General features: G+C 41.7%; 1 protein-coding gene across 1 annotated transcript; it reads left to right on the forward strand.

Annotated features, from left to right (window-relative positions):
• Positions 1 to 1,124: 1,124 nt before the first annotated feature.
• LOC306771734 (very long chain fatty acid elongase 6-like) lies at positions 1,125 to 9,557 on the forward strand (the record flags this gene model as incomplete). Its single annotated transcript, XM_079261023.1, has 4 exons — positions 1,125 to 1,207; positions 4,118 to 4,249; positions 6,707 to 6,858; positions 9,130 to 9,557. 4 exons carry the CDS (start codon positions 1,125 to 1,127, stop codon positions 9,555 to 9,557), a joined length of 795 nt encoding a protein of 264 aa, XP_079117149.1.
• Between the last annotated feature and the right edge of the window lie 11,331 nt (positions 9,558 to 20,888).

Raw genomic sequence — 20,888 nt, forward strand, 5'->3', positions numbered from 1 at the left:
CCGCATCAAGAGGAGCCAGTTGAGGTGGCTCGGGCATCTGGTCAGGATGCCTCCTGGACCTCCCTGGTGAGGTGTTCCAGTCACGTCCCTCTGGGAGGAGACCCCGGGGAAGACCCAGGACACTTTGGAGGGATTATATCTCTCAGCTGGTCTGGGAACACCTCGGGATCCCCCCGCAGAGTTGGCAAATGTGGCTGGGGAGAGGGATGTCTGGGCTTCCCTACTTCAGCTGCTCCTGCAACCCGACCCTCGATAAATGGCAGAAGATTGATGGATCGACATACCAGGATATAGCAAAAGCATTTCTCCTTTTTAGAGTCTCAAATCAAATGTTTTTTTTTTTACTTAGTCAGACTGTTGCACACCTTTTGATATTGCATTCCCCTCATTAAATTAGAATAAGACAATTTAACTTTTCTTTTCGTATTTGGTGTGCAAACCCATGGCTTTGGGATTCTGCAGTCAACCTGCATACTTCTTTTGGTCCCTTGAAGTTCTGATCTGTACTTCAAATAGTTTACACAGTCTTGCCTCTTTTCAGTTGATTTCTAATCATATTATGTCCAGAAAGGATTTTTGACTTATCGATTTTTGACGTCAAGAAATGTGTCTTATACTCGTGTGTTTTGAACGTAGACCTATCTTGCATCTTTGTTGTTGATCTGCACCTATTTGTGTAGTTTTTCGTTGTGGCTCATTGTGGTCATTTTGTCTCTTTTTTGCACCTGTGTTGTGTTTTTACTTTCAAATTACGCTTCTTATTTTCTAATGTTTTATTGTCTCTGTAAAGCACTTTGAATCACCCTGTTGTTGAATTGTGCTATATAAATAAACTTGCCTTGCCTTGTGGAGCGAATACATGATGTTTTCATTTAATACACAAACAAAAAGAAGTTTAAACCATAATGTGTTTTATTTTGAACATCCAGACCGGTTTCTCGCGTGGGAAACAGCGTGGTTTCCGCGCGGAGCGGCGCTACCTGACAGCGGAAAAGTCCTGCCAGCTCCTCATCCTCCTGCACCGGACCTGGGTGAATATAAAGGAGCTGCAGTCACACTGTGGCCTCTCCGTTACATCATTTAATCCCTCCGAAAAGCCGCTTAGAAACTTCCAGAACAAGAAAATGAACCAGAGCGAGCTCCGCAGTTACGCATTTGAGCGGCATTTCGACCAAAGACGAGCTCTGGAATGGATGCAGGAGAACTGGTGAGTAGAAAAGCTCAAAGTTTATTCACAAGTCTGAGGAGAAATAAAGCTGATTTCTCCGACACACACAGAGAGATGTCCGCTCGGTTTGTCCTTTTTGTCCCGTCTCGGCAGCTCTCCAGGTGGAACAGTTTCTTCTTTTTTAACGCGCGTGAACGCGTCACGGAACAGCTCCAAGCAACGCAAACTGAACGTAAAGCTGTAAAGCTTGTGCGGAGATTTGCAGACAAAAAAAGGCTTTAAATAATGTTTTTTTTTTTAACGGTAATGCAGCTTTTCTTCCAAAGGCCTGAAAAAGTCATCAGGCGAACCTTTTATTTTGATCCAGCGACGTGTTTGTCGCAACAAATGTCTTCCTCAATTCTAAATCGGATTAAAGTTACAGTCATTAATGCTCACTTCACAGTAGGGCTGGGCAGATCGGTACAAATATCGATATTGAGGCTGATTTAATCAATTAATAACAGTGAGATGTGATTTTTCTTGCAGGGGACTTTGGTGTTAAAAAGCCAAATAATATGGATGAGAGCCACTTTTGTTAAGATAATTTGCACTGTTGCATATTTATTTTTCTGAAACAACTGTAAAAACAGTCATTTTGTTTACAAACTAAATAAAACTTGCTAATAAAAATGTTTTGTTTGACAAAAATCTTTGTAAATGTTTTAATGTAATCGCGATCATAATAATTAAAGACAAAATAAGTGACTGACAGCAAACAGTGTCGCTATTGCTGATACCTGGCTTGGATTATTTGGTATCGGAGTGATACTTAATATTTGCAGTATCGCTCAGCCCCACTTCGCAGCTTGTAGAACTAGTTTTCTTTTCCTTTTTTTTTTTTTTTTTTTTGCCTCTACTCTGTTACTGAACTACAGGAACAGTGAGAAATAGGTGTGGTGATGTTACAGGAGATAAGCTGGAAAAGTCCAGAAGGGCAGGAGACGTGAACTGCTCCTAACCTCTGATAGATATGCTGTTGTCAGCAGTGGTTTACAGTGTGTGTGTGTGTGTGTGTGTGTGTGTGTGTGTGTGTGTGTGTGTGTGTGTGTGTGAGGTTTTGCAGAGAATTCTTAAAATCCATCGCCAGCTTGAGAGCAGAACTTTTGTGTTGCTGGTTTTGGTGCAATCTTGCACTGAATAAGCTTCTGCTTATTTATTTAGATTTATCCATTGTTTTTGGTCAATTTATTTTAATTTATTAGGCTCAGATTGGAAAATACTCTGCTTTCGTCCATTTTATTGTTAGATTAAAAGTGAACACAGTTTTATTAAATAAATACAAAAAAAAAAAACACTTAAAAAGAAACATTGTTTTGTCATATTTGCTCAATATTTGCTTTGTTAAATGTTCTGCTTTTTACGTTTCTGGGCTTTATTGTTGCTTATTATCATGTTACGTCAGTGTTATTTATAGAGTTTCATTTATTGGATAAATTAACTGATCACAAAGTAGATTATTTTGCAAATAAGATAAATATAATAATAGTAAATTATCAATAAGTTTAAGATTAAGGCAAAATAAATACTTGCATTATAAATTTTGGCTTTTTTTTTGTTAAATTAAAGGAAAGAAAAGAAAATCCCCGTTCATTTAATGCCAGATATTTTCTTTTGACCCCAACAGCACAATTTTTACAGAAAGTGACGTAAAGTGAGAATGTAGTAAAAATTTGAAGATGAACGATGTGATTAAAGGAGTTTGGAGTCTCATATTGTGAAAATTACCTAATTTTCCAAAACTGGCCGTCTGGTTCGGCAACCAGCAGCTGATCTTGCTTAATCCTCTCCTATATTACAAATGTCAGGCGAGTTAGGTGGACTTTCTTCATATGTGTGTAGTTTGGTGAAGCGTGACGTACGTATTGATTGAACGAATGACTTCGGTGAGTCTGTTGTCATGTTTGCTTTTTGCTGCAGCTGTCCGGTCCTTTAACCCTGCTTGTGAAATAAAGCTCTTTATGTAAGAGCACTTCATGTCTGTTATCATCTGAGTTTAGCAGCACTGATTCATCTGAATTAAAAGTTCAATATTTTAAATGTGGATTTTAATAGAATTGTCCATCTAACAGGTGGATGGGTTCATCTAATGGGTTTATTACAGATTTCTTGTAAGAAGACAAGTTGAGGCAGTCTGGTTTCTTCCCCTTCCAGTCTTCCTTGATTGGTCAGCTTCCCTAAACTAATCCCGTTACCCATTATTCTGCTGCTGGTGAAAATGTTCCATTGATTACAAAGTGAGTAAATATTCCAGCGTGTAAGACCAGTTCTGAACTTTTAAATAAAAAAAAAAAAGAAAAGAAAGAAAAAGCTCTTGCTTTTTGTGGAGGTGAGGCCAGAAACTCGTCCATTGAAGATTTACACATTTATGAAGCAAATTTGAATTAAAAAGAAAACTTTTTATTACTTTATTTTCAACATATCATGGATATTTTTAGTTTTTTCCTTTTCTGCAGTAATTACTGTATTACATTATTTACGGGTCCCAGGATTGGTACCACAGCAACAAAGAGAATTCTCTGTTAAGAGAGGTAAGTATGAGCGTCAAGCAGGAATACAAACACAGTCTGTCGTCCAGGCTTCATCACACCACCTCGTCTCAGCCTCGTGGTTCAGTAATTGCTGGATCTGCTCCCCTCATTGGTTGTGTAGGAGCGAGATCCCGGACGAGCCCCCACAATTTGTTACGGGTCCCAGGATTGGTACCACAGCAGCAAAGAGAATTCTCACCATAATAAAACACACATGGCTCTGCTACATGTAGCGGTGTGTTTTATTGTTTTATATTCTTTCCAGTATAAAACGTTGTTTTTATGATGTAAACCACTTTGTGCTGCTCATGCATGAAAAGGGCTTTATGAGTAAAATGTGACGGATTGATGAATAACTCGGTGTGTTTCCTCTCTGCAGGAGCAAGTCTTTCATGTTCTGTGGCCTGTATGCTGCATTCGTGTTCGCCGGTCAGCACTTCATGAGGGAAAGGCCGAAGCTGAACCTGCGGCGGCCGCTAACGCTGTGGTCTCTCAGCCTGGCCATCTTCAGGTGAGTCGCATCGAGCTTCAGCAGGTCCTTACACCTCATGAAAACAATTGAAATAAAAACCCATCTTTTTTGGGATTTTCTACGTCATTTATTGTAACGTTGGACTGGCATCTTTGCAAGTGGTTTCGTTGTGGTGTGAAGAAGGTTTGCTTGTAGTTCCAGCCGCCTTCTCGCTTTGTGTAAAAACCTTCCAAACAAACCTGACAGAGAGCGGAAAAGGATCAGTTGTCAATGGTTTGCTGCAAAAACAAACATTTCTGTTAATTTCATGGATTTTTCTCAACCATTGTTAACTTTTTGCATCAGGGATCTTTCACCTGAAAGATTTACACGGGTAAAGTTTTCTCTCTGGAAATGTTTTTTAACGTTTAAAAACGGGTCAGGTGATGCAGGTTACACATAATCATTCCTCACAGGATTTACACACAGCTGCTCCTTTGTCTTTAATATGCTTCCTGAAACCTCTTCAGTTGGTTTTTATAGGAAGACTCAGGTTAAAGGATGTTCAGCATGGGTCTCAATCATTCAGAGAGATGTGCACGCAGTGCACAGGCAACGCTGTAGATGATTACCTACGTGCTTTATGGCTCTGTGCACCTGTTCAGTATTTTTGGAATAAGGTTTGTGTGGATTTAATTATAAAATAATTCATGTAATTATAATTATCTAAATAGAAAATGATTCAGATAATCAAGGGTAGCCATTTAAGACATGAATTCTTTGGTAGAGTAAATTGTCTGGCTAAACAGACTGCCGTTCTGGATGCTACCATGCTGGACAGGACAGGGTTAAAAACAAAAAATACTCAGATTAAAGTCAATCTCTGGAGATTTTTTTTTTAATCTAAAACCTGATATTTTATGTTGAATGAACTTGGAAAGTGTTAAACACACACACACATATATATATATACATGTGTATACATACATACATACATATATATATATATATATATATATATATATATATATACATACATACATATATACATATATATATACACACTACTCACAAAAAGTTAGGGATATTTGGCTTTCAGGTGAAATTTATGGAAAATGCAATATGTTCATGCTACAGTGATATAATATCATAAAAGTAAGACATTAGAAGGATGCACTACTGATTTCCTCATCTCAAAAAATTCATTCAACACAAAAGGTAACAACAATGGTAGTTACACCACAACAAAAAATGTGAACGTCTCAATATCTGGTCATGTGCCCTTGAGCATCAATTACAGCTTGACAACGACGTCTCATGCTGTTCACAAGGCAACTTATTGCCTGCTGAGGCATGGCATCCCACTCTTCTTGAAGGGCAGCCCTCAGGTCATTGAGGTTCTGGGGTGCAGGGTTTCGAGCCTCTACACGACGGCTCAGCTGATCCCACAGGTTTTCAATGGGATTCAGGTCTGGAGAGAGTGCAGGCCGTTCCATTTGAGGTCCACCAGTCTCCAACAGCCGTTCCCTGATGATGCGGCCTCGATGAGCAGGAGCAGTGTCGTCCATGAAGATGAAATTAGGCCTGTGCTGTTCATGTAGGGGCACAATCACTGGATTAATGATGTTATTCAGGTAGTATGGGCTTGTCACTGTACCATTCACAAAGTGTAGGGCAGTTCCGTACCAAGTGGACACCCCTGCCCACACTGTAACACCGCCACCACCAAAAGCTGGCCTGGTGACAACAGTGGCTGATGCATAGCGCTCTCCCTGACGTCTCCAACATCGTTGCCGGCCATCATTTCTGCTCAGTGTGAATCGACTTGCATCAGAGAACAGCACTGAGGCCCACTGGTTCCTCGTCCAGCGTAAATGCTCCCTGGTCCATGCAAGACGATGATGCCTGTGCCTGGTGGTGTGGTCAGGTACCCGTGCAGGTTGTCTAGCACGCAGACCACGCTGATGGAAACGGTTTGGAATGGTCTGACATGACACTTGGGTGCCTCTCACCTCTCTTAAACGTGCCTGGAGTTGAGTGGCATTCATCATCCGGTTTCTCAGGGCAGTGTTCACAATGTAGCGGTCATCAGCACGGGATGTGGCCAAAGGACGTCCACTTCTAGGCCTTTCTGTGACTCTTCCAGTCTCTCCATATCTCTGTTGCAACCTGCTGATGACACTCTGTGGCACTCCAAGCTCAGTGGCCACTTCTGTCTGAGAACGTCCTGTTTGAACAGCATGATGAGGACAACTGTTTAAACACCAGCTCTAATTGAACCAGGACATTTATTGGTCAATTCAAGGATTACACACCTGCCGTGATTTCTGCCGTTAAGCTCCTTGTTAGAGAACAGCAACTTGTGCAAAATTTATTGAAACATTTAACAGTTGGACATGTGCATTTAAAAGCTTAGAGAAGAAGATCACATTAAGTTCACCTGTACAGGTTTGAATGTATTTTAGGCTTGTTGTGAAGTTTACACGGTGTGTGTGTGTGTGTGTGTGTGTTCTGCAGCATCATCGGAGCAATCAGGACTGGATCATACATGTTGCACATCCTCACAAACGGCGGCTTCAAAGAGTCCGTGTGTGACAACAGGTTCTACCACGCACCCATCACAAAGTTCTGGACCTACGCCTTCGCCATCAGCAAAGCCCCGGAGCTGGGTAAGACCTGCTCATGTCCAACACCTCGTCGGGGTTCGGGGTCCCTGCTCGGTCATATGACAACAGTTTGAGTAATAATAAAGCAGAAGCTGCAGGATGTTTCTGTGTTTCCAGTAAAAATCCCACATTCTCATCACATCTCTTACTGATGGTTTAACCTCTTCGTTGCCACCCGGTCATCATCAGTAGTACACCTGATCACCATGCAGTGGTAATGAAGGCGTTAAATGGCGTCACTGCTGTGACTCAGACATAAAACATTTGTCTTCAGATGAGTTTTTAATCTCTTTCTAGAAGCTGGTTGAGCTGAAATTCCCAGAAGATGGCCTTTAAACATAGTGAACAGATTCACAACCGCCATCTTTCTTCATTCCATGTGTCATCCGAGACAGGTCTTTAAAAATCTTTCAATTATTGAACAATTCTCACGATTTTAACTTTTTCCCCAGTCAGGGTTTTTTCCTCCCTCTGTAGCTGCATTTATTCTACTTTCTACTCCATTCAGTATGCATTAACACAAGTAACCAAACAATTTCATCTCCACTATCTTTGATCAAACTGTAGGTTAAAATAGAGTCTAAAAACTTCCGCTTTGGTTCTGGTTTAACTGGTGTGAACACGGGCCGGTTCACCAGAAAGAACCAAACTTCTGAGACTTGGGAACGAAGACGATGCTTGAAATAAAACCAGTGTGAAACCATTTTAGGCCATTTTCCTTCGTGCACTTTCACTTTCCCCGACTCAATTATCTTAAGAGCTGATCTGCTCATAAATTTATCCTCTTCCTGCTTGACCCGGCCTCAGCATCTGCCTCCATGTCCTGCAGAAATCCGAGCTGATTGCTGCTGAGGTGGCAAGAAAACCCTTTAGCAGGATGGATTTCCTCACCTTCCTACTGTAGATGTGCACAGACTGCAGAAAATTAACATCTTAAAGCAAAATATTCTTGGTTTTAAGACGTGAGAGATGTTTTAGAACAGGTGAATCATTCATTCCAAACCTTTTATCAACACTTAGTTTAGCTGTATTTATTGGGAAGTTGGGGAAATTAGCCCAGTTCTTTGCAACAAACTTTATGATATTAATTCTTCGTATTGTAACATAGGTGACATTTTATGGTGGGAAGGGAGTAAACAAAACAAAAAAACAAACAAACAAACAAACAAAAAGCCTGTAGAACTTCATTGAAGGACCTGCATCCAACTGGACAGTCCACCAGCACCTTCCTACCATGTCCTCCACTGTTTGATTTCATGCTTGTGTTGTTCTCACTCACATGTAAGTCGCTTTGGATAAAAGCATCGGCTAAATGACTGTAGAATAGAATAGAATAGAATAGACAAAAACCTGAAAAACTCGAATGTTAATGCTGCTTTTATTGTTTTCTCCCTTTGAGAGAAAAGAGCAACTAAACAAGAAAGTTCAAGAAATGATGTTTATAGTTTTTTTTTTCTTACAAATGAAAGGATTTAAACTAAGTGAAGATTAATTATATTCATATGCATGAATCAATTCTGCATCTACTCCATAACTGTTAGGAAGCGACAGAAGCCGGTTAGACTGATGGACGATGGACAGACTGACAGAGATGAAGCGTCTCTGGGCTGAACCGCTCGGTCCGCTCCTTTACGGTCAGCCAGGAGATGACCCGGGAGGAGTGATGACGAGGAGGGGTGTTTCCTGGTGGGAAGAGGATTTCACTAAACATAAGATGCATGAATCTTTTAGGGTGAAATTGGTCACAAAAATAATAAAGTAAATTATTTATAAAGCCACGGTTTTCTTGCCGGCGTTAAGCTCCTCCCACCCAGCTTTCCACCGGTTCACCCAGGCGGTAAATGGTGCGGACCCACTAATGTACCAGTTCAGAAAAATCATCAGGTTTAGTTTCTCCTTTTCAGATGTTTTCAAAGTGAGAAATAAACACTGAAAGAAGCATCAACATGCTTTACGTGAAAAGTCCTTCACTTGTTTTTAATATTCTCACTTGTCCAGAGACGAAGATCTCATCTAGATTTCAGCTTGAAGTGTTTGTTTTAAAAGAACTTGTTTCTGCAGCGAGTGGGAGCTCTGAAAGCAAAGTGTTTGTTGCACTGGGATGATTTAAGTCTACTTGCTTGTAAAATGACCATTTTTAAGCTGTAACATTAGATGATCTGTGGAGCCCCGTTTGCAGCCGTGCGACTTGGTTCGACAGAACGTTGAGGTCTTAGCAGAGATGATCAGCTGTGTTTCAGACCTGATGATTTCATGTCCACCGTCTCTCTCCAGGAGACACTGTGTTCATCATCCTGCGGAAGCAGCGCCTCATCTTCCTGCACTGGTACCACCACATCACCGTGCTGCTCTACGCCTGGTACTCCTACAAGGAACAGGTGGCGGGCGCCTGGTTCATGACCATGAACTACATGGTTCACTCCCTCATGTACACGTACTACACCGCCCGGGCAGCCGGCTTGTGGGTTCCCCGCCCCTGCGCCATGATCATCACAGCGGCGCAGATCCTGCAGATGGCGATGGGCCTGACCGTGCTGGGCCTGCTGTACCGCTGGATGGACGAGGTGCACTGTCCCTCCAACATGGACAACATCATGTGGGGCTCGCTGATGTACCTCAGCTACTTGGTCCTCTTTGGCTCCTTCTTCTACAACAGCTACCTCAAAGACTCGTCCAGGGACAAAGGCTCCAAGGCGGAGTAATGTGCCGCGAGCAGGAGAGACCAGCAGCGAAAAGGGCGTGAGTGAGCGAGTTGCAGCGAGTTTACCGGCTGTTTGCTGCTCCTGCTGCGACTGATGGACGTTTTATTGTCATCTTCAGCTCAGAACGGAGTTAAATCAGCATTTAGAGCTCGAGTAGGAAGAAAAGCACTCGGCATCATTACATTTATAGTTTGGAGAAAGAAGGGAGACGCACCGTTGCAGTGCTTCATGTTAAACGATGGCTTGGTTCCTCGTGTCTAAAAAAAAAACAAAAAAACAGGAGAGTCAATCATCTTTTTTTAAAACGTGTTTTAAAAAAGTTTGTCTGTAATCTGGTAAAACTCTGACGTGCAGGAAAAGCACTTACTGAGTTTATAAAACTTTATTCGATGCATGATGTTGCAGAGACTGCAGGAGCACTTCTTCACTTAGAGAAACCTTTTCTTCAGCTTCATCAGAAATGTCAAAACAAGTGGGTTTTTTTGTTGTTGTTTTCTGTATCTGCAGCCGGGGAGGAGTTTAGAAAAGATTCTCCTAAACCTAACTTTACCACTGTGTACACAAACAAAATGCTCATTTTTATGTTTTATTCCTGCAAAGAAACACTAAAAAATCCCTTGAAAGAGGGAAAACAGCCGAAGACCTGCAGCTACGTCACCGGTGCGTTCAGGTGCATCAGAAGACAGAAGATGATTTAACAACATACTGAATAACTGCAATATGATAAAAAGCAACTATTTAGTTATTAATAATGCACTTAGATAATCAGAAACACTTTATTGATCCAGGAGGAAAATTGATGATTATTAAAACAGTTACAGTAAGAGAAGAAGGAAAACTAAGAGTGCAGGTAAAAAGTGAGGCGTAATTATGAATAAAATAAAGAAATAATTAGAAGAGGTTGTGGAGTTTCAGCGAAGTGGAACCAGCCGCCGGAGAAATGCTGCCGTTCTCTCTGACGCCGCCATCAGAAAGTCCTCAGCATGTGGAGGTTTAACGTAAAGCCATGAAGAGCGGCATCCTTCCTTTCCTGCACGCCAAAGTTTGGCTTCCAGTGAACCACTAAAGGAAATCTTCCCACCAGCTGGTTAGTGAAGCACGTCGTCCGTGTTGGCTCGTGCACGCCGCTTCCTTCCCAGCATGTTGGTCGTTCTGCTGCTGAAACAGACGTTTTTCAGTGATGCTGGGAACCAGTAAACGTTGCTGCTGACAAAAGGAGCTTTTTTCCTTTTGTGAGCTTCTGCGAAGTTTTCCGACAGGAAACGGCACGCCGCTCGGAGATGCAGGCGCAGCTTCCATCTAAACCAACCGCCGCTCAAGGTTTCCTGCTGATAGCTGCGTCTGCAGGAGGGAATGAAGTCCAGAGGGAGCCTCTAAATCTGAAGGACAGAATGTGCAAACAGCTCAGATATTGTAATCTTATCTTCCTCAGCAGCATCAACGCACAGATACGCCGAGCAGCGTCACATCCTCCTTTATCCAGGTCGCCGCGCGCTGCACGCCGTCCACTGCCCCCCCCCAGACGTTTTCCTGTCTTCCCAACGTTCAGCCTGTCACTGATGACGGCTGCAAGAAGAGTTTAAATCTCTGTATATAATATGTTTCAGATGTTTTCAGTTCCTTGAACGCGCCAGCCGCCTGTTTTTGTTGCATGTGAGTTTACGAAACATGGTTTTTACTTTTAGATCTTTTCTGTAGTTGGACATCGTTTTGTCTTCTTTCTAACCTGAACGATTATCTGCACTTAAATCATAAGAAAATGAATAATTAGTGGCAGGTTTTTGTGGTTTAAACGGCTCTGCAGTAAAGTCGGTAGAAAACCTGATTCTGTCCACGTCAGGATGTAAAAAGACTAAAGTTTCAGTAAGATGAAAGTTTTATCACCTGTTTCATTAATGTTTAAACGACTGCGACGTTAAACCGTCCATCTCCTCATGCTGGTAAACAAATAGCTGCACAGTATCACATATTTATGGGCTTCACTTATTTCAGAATGAACTTTTTAAAGTGTAAAGAGAAAAACAGCCAACAAAAGCAAAAAAAATGTACAATTCCTGCATAATATCCTGCAAAACGTATCAATGTTGCGATTCTGGAAATGACCTTTGGGTTCAGAATAATCAGCATAAAGATGGACGAAACCTTAAGGAAGATGAACTTTGGGCTCGCTGATGGTGGAGCTTCTCAGCATCCCAACAAAATGACCAAACTGGGAAAGAAAAGACCAATCACAGCTCAGAACATTCCTCCAAACTCTTCCAGCATCGTTCGGTCCAGGTTTAGTTTCAGATTTAGACACCTTGTTCACACCACAACGCAGAGACATTAAAAGGGAAAAGTTGAATGTCTTCTGGCCTCTTGTTTCCATGGTTACAGAGTTTTGGGTGAAAACCGCAGAGATGTGACGACGGAGACGGAGTTTGTTGAAGCCAAACCTGGTGGAACATTTGTGGCGTCAGCGAAGACGCAGAGGTTGCATGCAGCAGATAACTAGCGGTTAGTGTACTAGAACTGATCTGGTGTGCTTTGTATTCATCTCGTACTTTGTGTGGTTATGTTAAACACATGTGTTGTTCTGTTACTCATGGAAGAAGGCCTCACATCCGAGCAGTCTAAAGCATGAGGTCATGGAGACCGTGTCTCTGGGGGAGGACACTTTGTCTGATATCTGGCCAACCCTCCGTCCTGATGTGAAGTTCTATGTTGCTCATGATAAAACGGAGTGACATCTTGAAGGAGCTTATCTGCTAATCATCTGATGACCGGACAGCAAGGTTCAGGTCAGTCTTGGATAAGATTAAGCTACCCTGTGATTGAGGGAAACATTCATTCATCATGTTGTGTCCTCTGAGAGTGTCTCCTCCTCAGATCAGAACCTCTACAGACTTCTGAACAGTTTCTCCAATCGTAATACTTTGTTTTTTTCATTCTCCGATCAGTAAACTTTGTTCATCTTTTACAGTCCAGACTGCTCTTCAACAGTTAGCATGCTATGCTACCGTTGTGTTTACATGCGACACACACTTGGGTGTGTCATTGTTTTACTGCCCTCTGAACGTTTATACTGAAGCTGTGATTCGCTGTTGTCTGAACCATAGACCGTATATAAAAGATGGGCGGAGCCTCCGTGACGTCACCTGTAGGTTTCTGAAGAGCTGAATTGAAGCTCGGTGGGCGGTTCCTACCATCACCATCTTGGCAGGGGCATGCGTGTCGTCTCGCCCGAAAAATACAAATATGGGCAAAGAGGTGGAGCTGAGAGGGGGGCTGTGAGCGTCATGGTGGATGATTGACATCGAGCGAACTCGAGCTGCCTGTAGCTAAGAGCTAACCGAGCTAACCCGGAGATAACAGGAGCTAACCAGTTAATGGAGGTAAGCTGGCTAAATCTAAGTCACGTTGTTAACCGACCTAAAGTTGGGTTGTTCTACGTTCTTACTTGAAGCGGGAGATTGGGTACCTGTCAATCAAAAGAACACGCCCATAAATGTGCCGAACTTTGAGATTAAATTACTTTAAAACGGGCGAGTTAGAAAAAAATCCACTCCCCCCACAGTTGTCATGAAGGTAAACATGACATATTAAACCTAAAATGGATTTTTGAACCAGACTGTAAACATGTTTATTCCTGCTGTAAACATGTTTATTTCTACTATAAACATGTTTATTCCTGCTGTGAAGTTGGTCTTTTTAACATGGGAGTCTATGGGGATTTGCTCTGTTTTGCAGCCCCTAGTGGATGAAGGGGGAACTGCAGTTTTATGCACTTTGGCATCGGCTTCACTTTTAACCGCCGGAGGTTGCTGCTTGGTGTAAATGCTGTGTAAATTTTTTTTTTTTTTTTTTTTTTTTTCAATTTGGCTGCAAATGTGTGTAAACTGGGCATAACATGTTATTTCTTTGTAGCCATCAGGGACTTTTAGTCAGTGAGCTTTTAGCGCATTTTGATGAGGAGATAACCACTTCCTATAGATCCCTCTAAAGAAAAGGGTCACCTAATATTTAAATGCACAAAAGGAAATAAAAAAACAATTAAAAAACGATTATCAAATGCCAGAAAATTAATGAATCTTGTAAGCAAACAACCGTCTAAATAAATTCCTGTAATCGTTCATTTTCTCCTCTGAGAATCTGTAAAATGGAATATGTGTCCTTGAACATGACCGTACCAGGAAATATAGATGTAAGGCCACTTTCACAGAAGTCTTTTATCTTTCCTAGGCTTCATGTGGAACTCAAGCACATTTTCAATGCAAGTATTACACTAGAGATGACAGATAATAAGAATAAAATGTTTAATACGAGTTGAAGCTGTTGCTAATGGAGCTTGACTGATAGAAAACATTGTTTACTTCATAAACACAGAAGTAATCTGAAAGAAAACGGGTCAAATCTGAAAACAAGGCTTCATGGCTTATTGACATGCAGGTTTTTCAGCAAGCAGGAGTAAAATGTATTTTTCTGACCTCAGACTCCTGATGTTCCACTTTATGTTTTCATGGAAACCAGTTTGTAAGTTTGTTTACTCGTTTTACATATAGTTTTTTGTCTTTTGTTCTGTCGTTCCAGTGCAACATTTACCGCCCCGCCGGTGTCGAACCCTCTGTTTTATGTATTTTAATGCTGATTATTTGCCCACACCAGCTGCAGAGTTCCATGAAACAAACAAAATGTCCTCGTACTTCATCTGACAGAGTTCTGCATCAGTGCATGCGATGAATGAAATCTATGTGCTTAAAAGTCTGCAGCTGGGCGCTGAATCCATGTCAGAGCTGATGTGTTTATATTGAATATAAAACCATTTCGGACATGATTGGACAGCTTAAGCTGCCGTTATAGATCGTCTGTGTGCCAAATAATGCTGGTTCTGTTTGCATGTGACCCCACTGCTCTCGCTCTTTGTGTAGGATTAAATCTCCTCTTGTAGAACCTAATAAATTCCATCCCTGTTGATGTTATAAACTGTGATTGTAATGAGAAAGAGTGAATAAATACATCATGCTCAGTACTGCTTTCCAGTTCTTCTCTCTGAGGTGAAATGTAAGTGTTCATGAGACAAAAATCTTCTGTTTAATGAAACCTTTAAAAATGCCTCCTCAATAATACCCATCCTATGTTTTGTGGTTCATTAAAACTAAATTGGATCCGCACAGTCAGCTTTCTCCTTCTACCTCATCACCATGAGAATCTCCCGTTCCACCTCATCACCATGAGAATCTCCCGTTCCACCTCATCATGATGAGAATTTCATGTTCCACCTCATCACCATGAGAACCTCCCGTTCCGCCTCATCACCATGAGAATCTCCCGTTCCACCACATCATGATGAGAATCTCCCGTTCCACCTCATCCCCATGAGAATCTCCCGTTCCACCTCATCACCATGAGAATCTCCCGTTCCACCACATCATGATGAGAATCTCCCGTTCCACCTCATCCCCATGAGAATCTCCCGTTCCACCTCAACACCATGAGAATCTCACGTTCCACCTCATCCCCATGAGAATCTCCCGTTCCACCTCATCATGATGAGAATTTCATGTTCCACCTCATCACCATGAGAACCTCCCGTTCTGCCTCATCACCATGAGAATCTCACGTTCCACCACATCATGATGAGAATCTCCCGTTCCACCTCATCCCCATGAGAATCTCACGATCCACCTCAACACCATGAGAATCTCACGTTCCACCACATCACCATGAGAATCTCCTTTTCCACCTCATCACCATGGAAATCTCCTTTTCCACCTCATCACCATGAGAATCTCCCGTTCCACCTCATCACCATGAGAATCTCCCGTTCCACCTCATCATGATGAGAATCTCCCGTTCCACCTCATCACCATGAGAATCTCCCGTTCCACCTCATCACCATGAGAATCTCCCGTTCCACCTCATCATGATGAGAATTTCATGTTCCACCTCATCACCATGAGAACCTCCCGTTCCACCTCATCACCATGAGAATCTCCCGTTCCACCTCATCACCATGAGAATCTCCCGTTCCACCTCATCACCATGAGAATCTCCCGTTCCACCACATCATGATGAGAATCTCACGATCCACCTCATCGCCATGAGAATCTCACGTTCCACCTCATCACCATGAGAATCTCCTTTTCCACCTCATCACCATGAGAATCTCCCGTTCCACCTCATCATGATGAGAATCTCACGATCCACCTCATCACCATGAGAATCTCCCGTTCCACCACATCATGATGAGAATCTCACGATCCAACTCATCGCCATGAGAATCTCCCGTTCCACCTCATCACCATGAGAATCTCCCGTTCCACCACATCATGATGAGAATCTCACGATCCACCTCATCGCCATGAGAATCTCACGTTCCACCTCATCACCATGAGAATCTCCTTTTCCACCTCATCACCATGAGAATCTCCCGTTCCACCTCATCATGATGAGAATCTCACGATCCACCTCATCACCATGAGAATCTCCCGTTCCACCTCATCACCATGAGAATCTCACGTTCCAACTCATCGCCATGAGAATCTCCTTTTCCACCTCATCACCATGAGAATCTCCCGTTCCACCTCATCACCATGAGAATCTCCCGTTCCACCTCATCACCATGAGAATCTCCCGTTCCACCTCATCACCATGAGAATCTCCCGTTCCACCTCATCACCATGAGAATCTCCCGTTCCACCTCATCACCATGAGAATCTCCCGTTCCACCTCATCACCATGAGAATCTCCCGTTCCACCTCATCACGATGAGAATCTCCCGTTCCACCTCATCACCATGAGAATCTCCCGTTACACCTCATCATGATGAGAATTTCATGTTCCATCTCATCACCATGAGAACCTCCCGTTCTGCCTCATCACCATGAGAATCTCACGTTCCACCACATCATGATGAGAATCTCCCGTTCCACCTCATCCCCATGAGAATCTCCCGTTCCACCTCATCACCATGAGAATCTCACGTTCCACCACATCATGATGAGAATCTCCCGTTCCACCTCATCACCATGACAATCTCCCGTTCTGCCTCATCACCATGAGAATCTCCCGTTCCACCACATCATGATGAGAATCTCCCGTTCCACCTCAACATAATGAGAATCTCCCGTTTCACCTCATCACGATGAGAATCTCCCGTTTCACCTCATCACGATGAGAATCTCCCGTTCCACCTCATCACCATGAGAATTTCCCGTTCCACCTCATCACCATGAGAATCTCCCGTTTCACCTCATCATGATGAGAATCTCCCGTTCCACCTCATCACCATGAGAATCTCCCGTTCCACCTCATCACCATGAGAATCTCCCGTTCCACCTCATCACCATGAGAATCTCCCGTTCCACCTCATCACCATGAGAATCTCCCGTTCCACCACGTCCCAAAGCTGCTCTGCTGGATGTAGATCTGCTGACTGTGGAGCCGTTGGAGGACAGTGAACTCATCGTCATGGTGGAGATGATGTGAGCTTTGTGACATGGTGCATCATCCTGCTGGAAGTTTCCATCAGAAGATGCTACACTGTGCTCAGAAAGGGATGAACATGGTCAGCAGCAACACTCAGGTAGACTGTGGAGGTTAAACCATGTCATGTTGGTACTGAGGGGTTCTGAACTGGGAGAAAAAAAAACAAAAAAAAAAACGATTAAACCATTATGTCAGCAACCTGAAACGTTGATAAAAGGCCTTCATGCTTTCATGTTGGGATGATGAGAATTAAGGGGGAGAAAGTAAAGGTAAAACAGACCCAGAAGGAACAGATTTGTGCTATAAAGTTATGGATTTTTTGGTAGAGAAATACAGTAAATAAAACACTTTGCAGAATTTAGACAGAGAAAAGTGATGTTTAATTCCTTCATACAAAATGTAAAGGAGCAAGAGTAAAGTCATTCTGCACCAGGCGATAGGATATCTTCATGCTCTTCTCCCTGGGAATCTCACCCAGATTCCATCTGACCCTCCATGGACTGGTTTTTCCTGTCTGAATGTGATTGAAGTTACAGATAATGCTCGACTTCGACTGGCTTTTAACACACAGAAACTTCTGTCATGGTGTAAAAGGCTCCAGCTTTGCCTTTCCTCAATGAACTGATGATTTGAAGGAAGCCACTCAAAATGACAGTTTTTGGTTTTACTTAATCAGGATTCAAGTTTCACTTTAGATTAAGAACCCAGGGAAAGCATGTCTGGTGTTCAGTTCAGCTGCATCATCGTCACACATCCTGAAACTGTCATCCATGATGTTTTATGCGGTCAAAACAACATTAAGCATCATGGAAGATCAGATTCGCCAACAGGAAATTCCAGATGGACATTAGCTTTGCCCCTCATTACACATTTATATTTATATATATATATATATATATATATATATATATATATATATATATATATATATATTAGTGGATTTCTGTCTATAATACTTTTACTGATAAAGATCAATGAAACTGCTGACTTTCAAGAAATGAATCTTTATTTCACAGATTAAATCTGACTGGCAGCGTCATACAGGAAGTCCTGATAATAAAGTATTTGGCGCCCTCTAGTGGCATCAGAATGTTTGTCTGCCTTCAGGGTCACTAAAACGACGGATTTTTAATCAAATAATCCATGTTAAAAAGTGTTTTTACTTAGTTTAGTTCCTTAAGAACTAAAGTGCTCCAAAAAGTAAATCTATAAAAGCATCTAATGCAGGAAAAAGTTTGATTTAAACCCCAAAACATCATCACGACGAGGACAAAGTTTAAGTTTACTTCATCTGGAAGCAGCTGTGATGGAAAGCAACTAAATATACATCTGTATTGGAATGAGGTTTTCTGGTTTTACTCCTCAGTATGTCTGTTTCCAACAAGTTGCTTGTTATTATTTGTTGTTTTTGCCAGTTATGTGTTGATATAAATATTAACACCATATAAATTTACCTGTGATGTTACGTGGGATGCTCCACAATGAGCTGCTCTATTCTGAGTACTAATTTTGTTTCATTGAACAAGCCATACACAGGATTTTCACTGGTTATTTTTACACCTCAATATTTACATTCCTGAATGAATAAATAAGTATACGGTTTATTTATCTTCTGTGCAGAGGAACAGAATAAACATTAGAAACCAAAAGGATGACTGAAGCATGTGTACCTAGCAGACATTACCAACACATAAGGAAAAATTAAATTTACAAAAAAAAATAAACAATACTAGCGAGAAAAATGTAGAGAAAACCCACTGTTTATACTGCGTAATGTGCTTTTCCACTGGGATGTCTGTCCTGCATCTGTTAGAGGTTCCATACTTCAGCACACCTGAGTGAAATCATTGGCTCAAAGGTTTGCAAAGAACTTAAGCAAAGAATTTAATCTAAATCAGGTTAACTGGAGCTGGAAGCTTGCAGAGCTACAGACCCTAACGCAGCCGGCTACGTGGGGCCCATAAGGGCTGCAGATAAAAGGTCCCATGTGGAATTCTGCACAGTTTCCACAATGTTTGCCTACATGGAGTCCAAGTGGTTAATGACTGGGTCTCAGCTGGAACCCAACTTGCTAAGTTGTACAGGACCTATGTAGGCCCCATATTCCAGCCAGCATGTCCATGTGGGGTCTATAAGGGTTACATTTGGGTTATGTGGGTAATGAGTGAGGATGGACTTGAACTGGGGACATTTTGCAGGTCTCATGTGGTTTCAATTACATGAGCCCCAACAGGTGGGCTGTTTGAGCTCCATAAGGGACGGTGGGCCCCAATTTGTCTATCTATCTATCTATCTATCTATCTATCTATCTATCTATCTATCTATCTATCTATCTATCTATCTATCTATCTGTCTAGCTATCTGTTTGTTCGTTCATTCACATGGACCCGCTGCATCCGCTGAGGGCCACAATCTGACAGAATTTCAGTGTATCCCTGCTTCAACACACTTAAATTAAAGAATGATTATATGCTGTTAGTCATTTACTTTGAGTCAGGTGTGTTGGAACAAAGACAATAAAAATCTGCAGGACAGCAGCGTTTGAACATCCCTGATGTAAAGTAATACTTTTTTTTGTTTGTTTTGTTACACAATTTGTACGTATTGTAATTGGACCCGACAAATTTATCGGTGGGCGATTATAGACCTTTTCAAAATAATCAACATTGGCTGATAAACTGAGATGCGCAGAATAATGTTGTTGTGGCTTTTGTCCACTAGATGGATCTCTGACTCCATTCAATCCTCAGTCCTCACGCTGTAACGTACCGAGTAACACTACAATCACGTTACAGGTGGGCGAGGCTTGCGGACAGGTATGCTTTTTTAAAAATGTATTTTTATTTTTTGCCAAAGTGTTTATTTATTTATTTATTTTGCAGATAGGTAAGTTCATAGCAATGATGTGACATTAATGACACAACATGACCCCAGTATAACTCTTTTTGACAGATATAATAATGAGTTAGTGATTTTCATCTATGTTCCATTGCTAAAGGTGTGCTAATTTAGCTTTAGCCTAAATTACCATATAAACATGTCTATGTAAATTACTCCCTGTCTGCGGTGAACAGGACGGCGCAGTGATACTGTGATCTGTGTGTGTGATGCGGTCAGTGAGTTAGCTCTGTAACTTAAAGAATGACTCGTCACAATAAATGATCAATTTATACCATTGACTGGAGCAAACCTTCCTTGTTCTTATACACGGTTTTCCCAGTTAGCAAAAGAGACTTTTAAACTGTGTTTGTTAGCCATACATCGCTGTGTAGTTACACTGACCTAGCATAGCAATGCTAACCTAGCATAGCTATGCTAACCTAGCATAGCAATACTAACCTAGCATAGCAAAGCTTATCTAGCATAGCAATACTAACCTAGCATTGCAATGCTAACTTAGCACAGCAATGCTAACCTAGCATAGCTATGCTAACCTAACATAGCAATAGTAACCTAGCATAGCTATGCTAACCTAGCATAGCAATACTAACCTAGCATAGCAATGCAAACTTAGCATAGCAATGCTATCCTAGCATAGCAATACTAAAGGTAAACAAGTACTAAAGGACAAAATACAGTCAAACAGTAAAATGCTTGTAATTGTTGTTGTCAGCGTTAATGGACCAAAAAGAAGTTATTTTATTCATTATATATTTCTTAAATGAAGTAATCGGTTGTTGGATTTTTTTCTGCCAAATGAGCCTAAAAAAATTTGTATCATTCAGGCCCAAATTGTTCATTTAAAATCATCCCAACCCGTTTAAAAGCTGCGTAAAAACAAACCCGAACGTTTAATTTGCTTTTACTTAAAACTGCTAGATGCATTTTTCTGGAAACGGCTGAATCACATGCAAACTTTCCTTG

Source organism: Telmatherina bonti (genome assembly GCF_933228915.1).
Source record: "Telmatherina bonti genome assembly, chromosome: 21".
NCBI classification, from domain to species: domain Eukaryota; kingdom Metazoa; phylum Chordata; class Actinopteri; order Atheriniformes; family Telmatherinidae; genus Telmatherina; species Telmatherina bonti.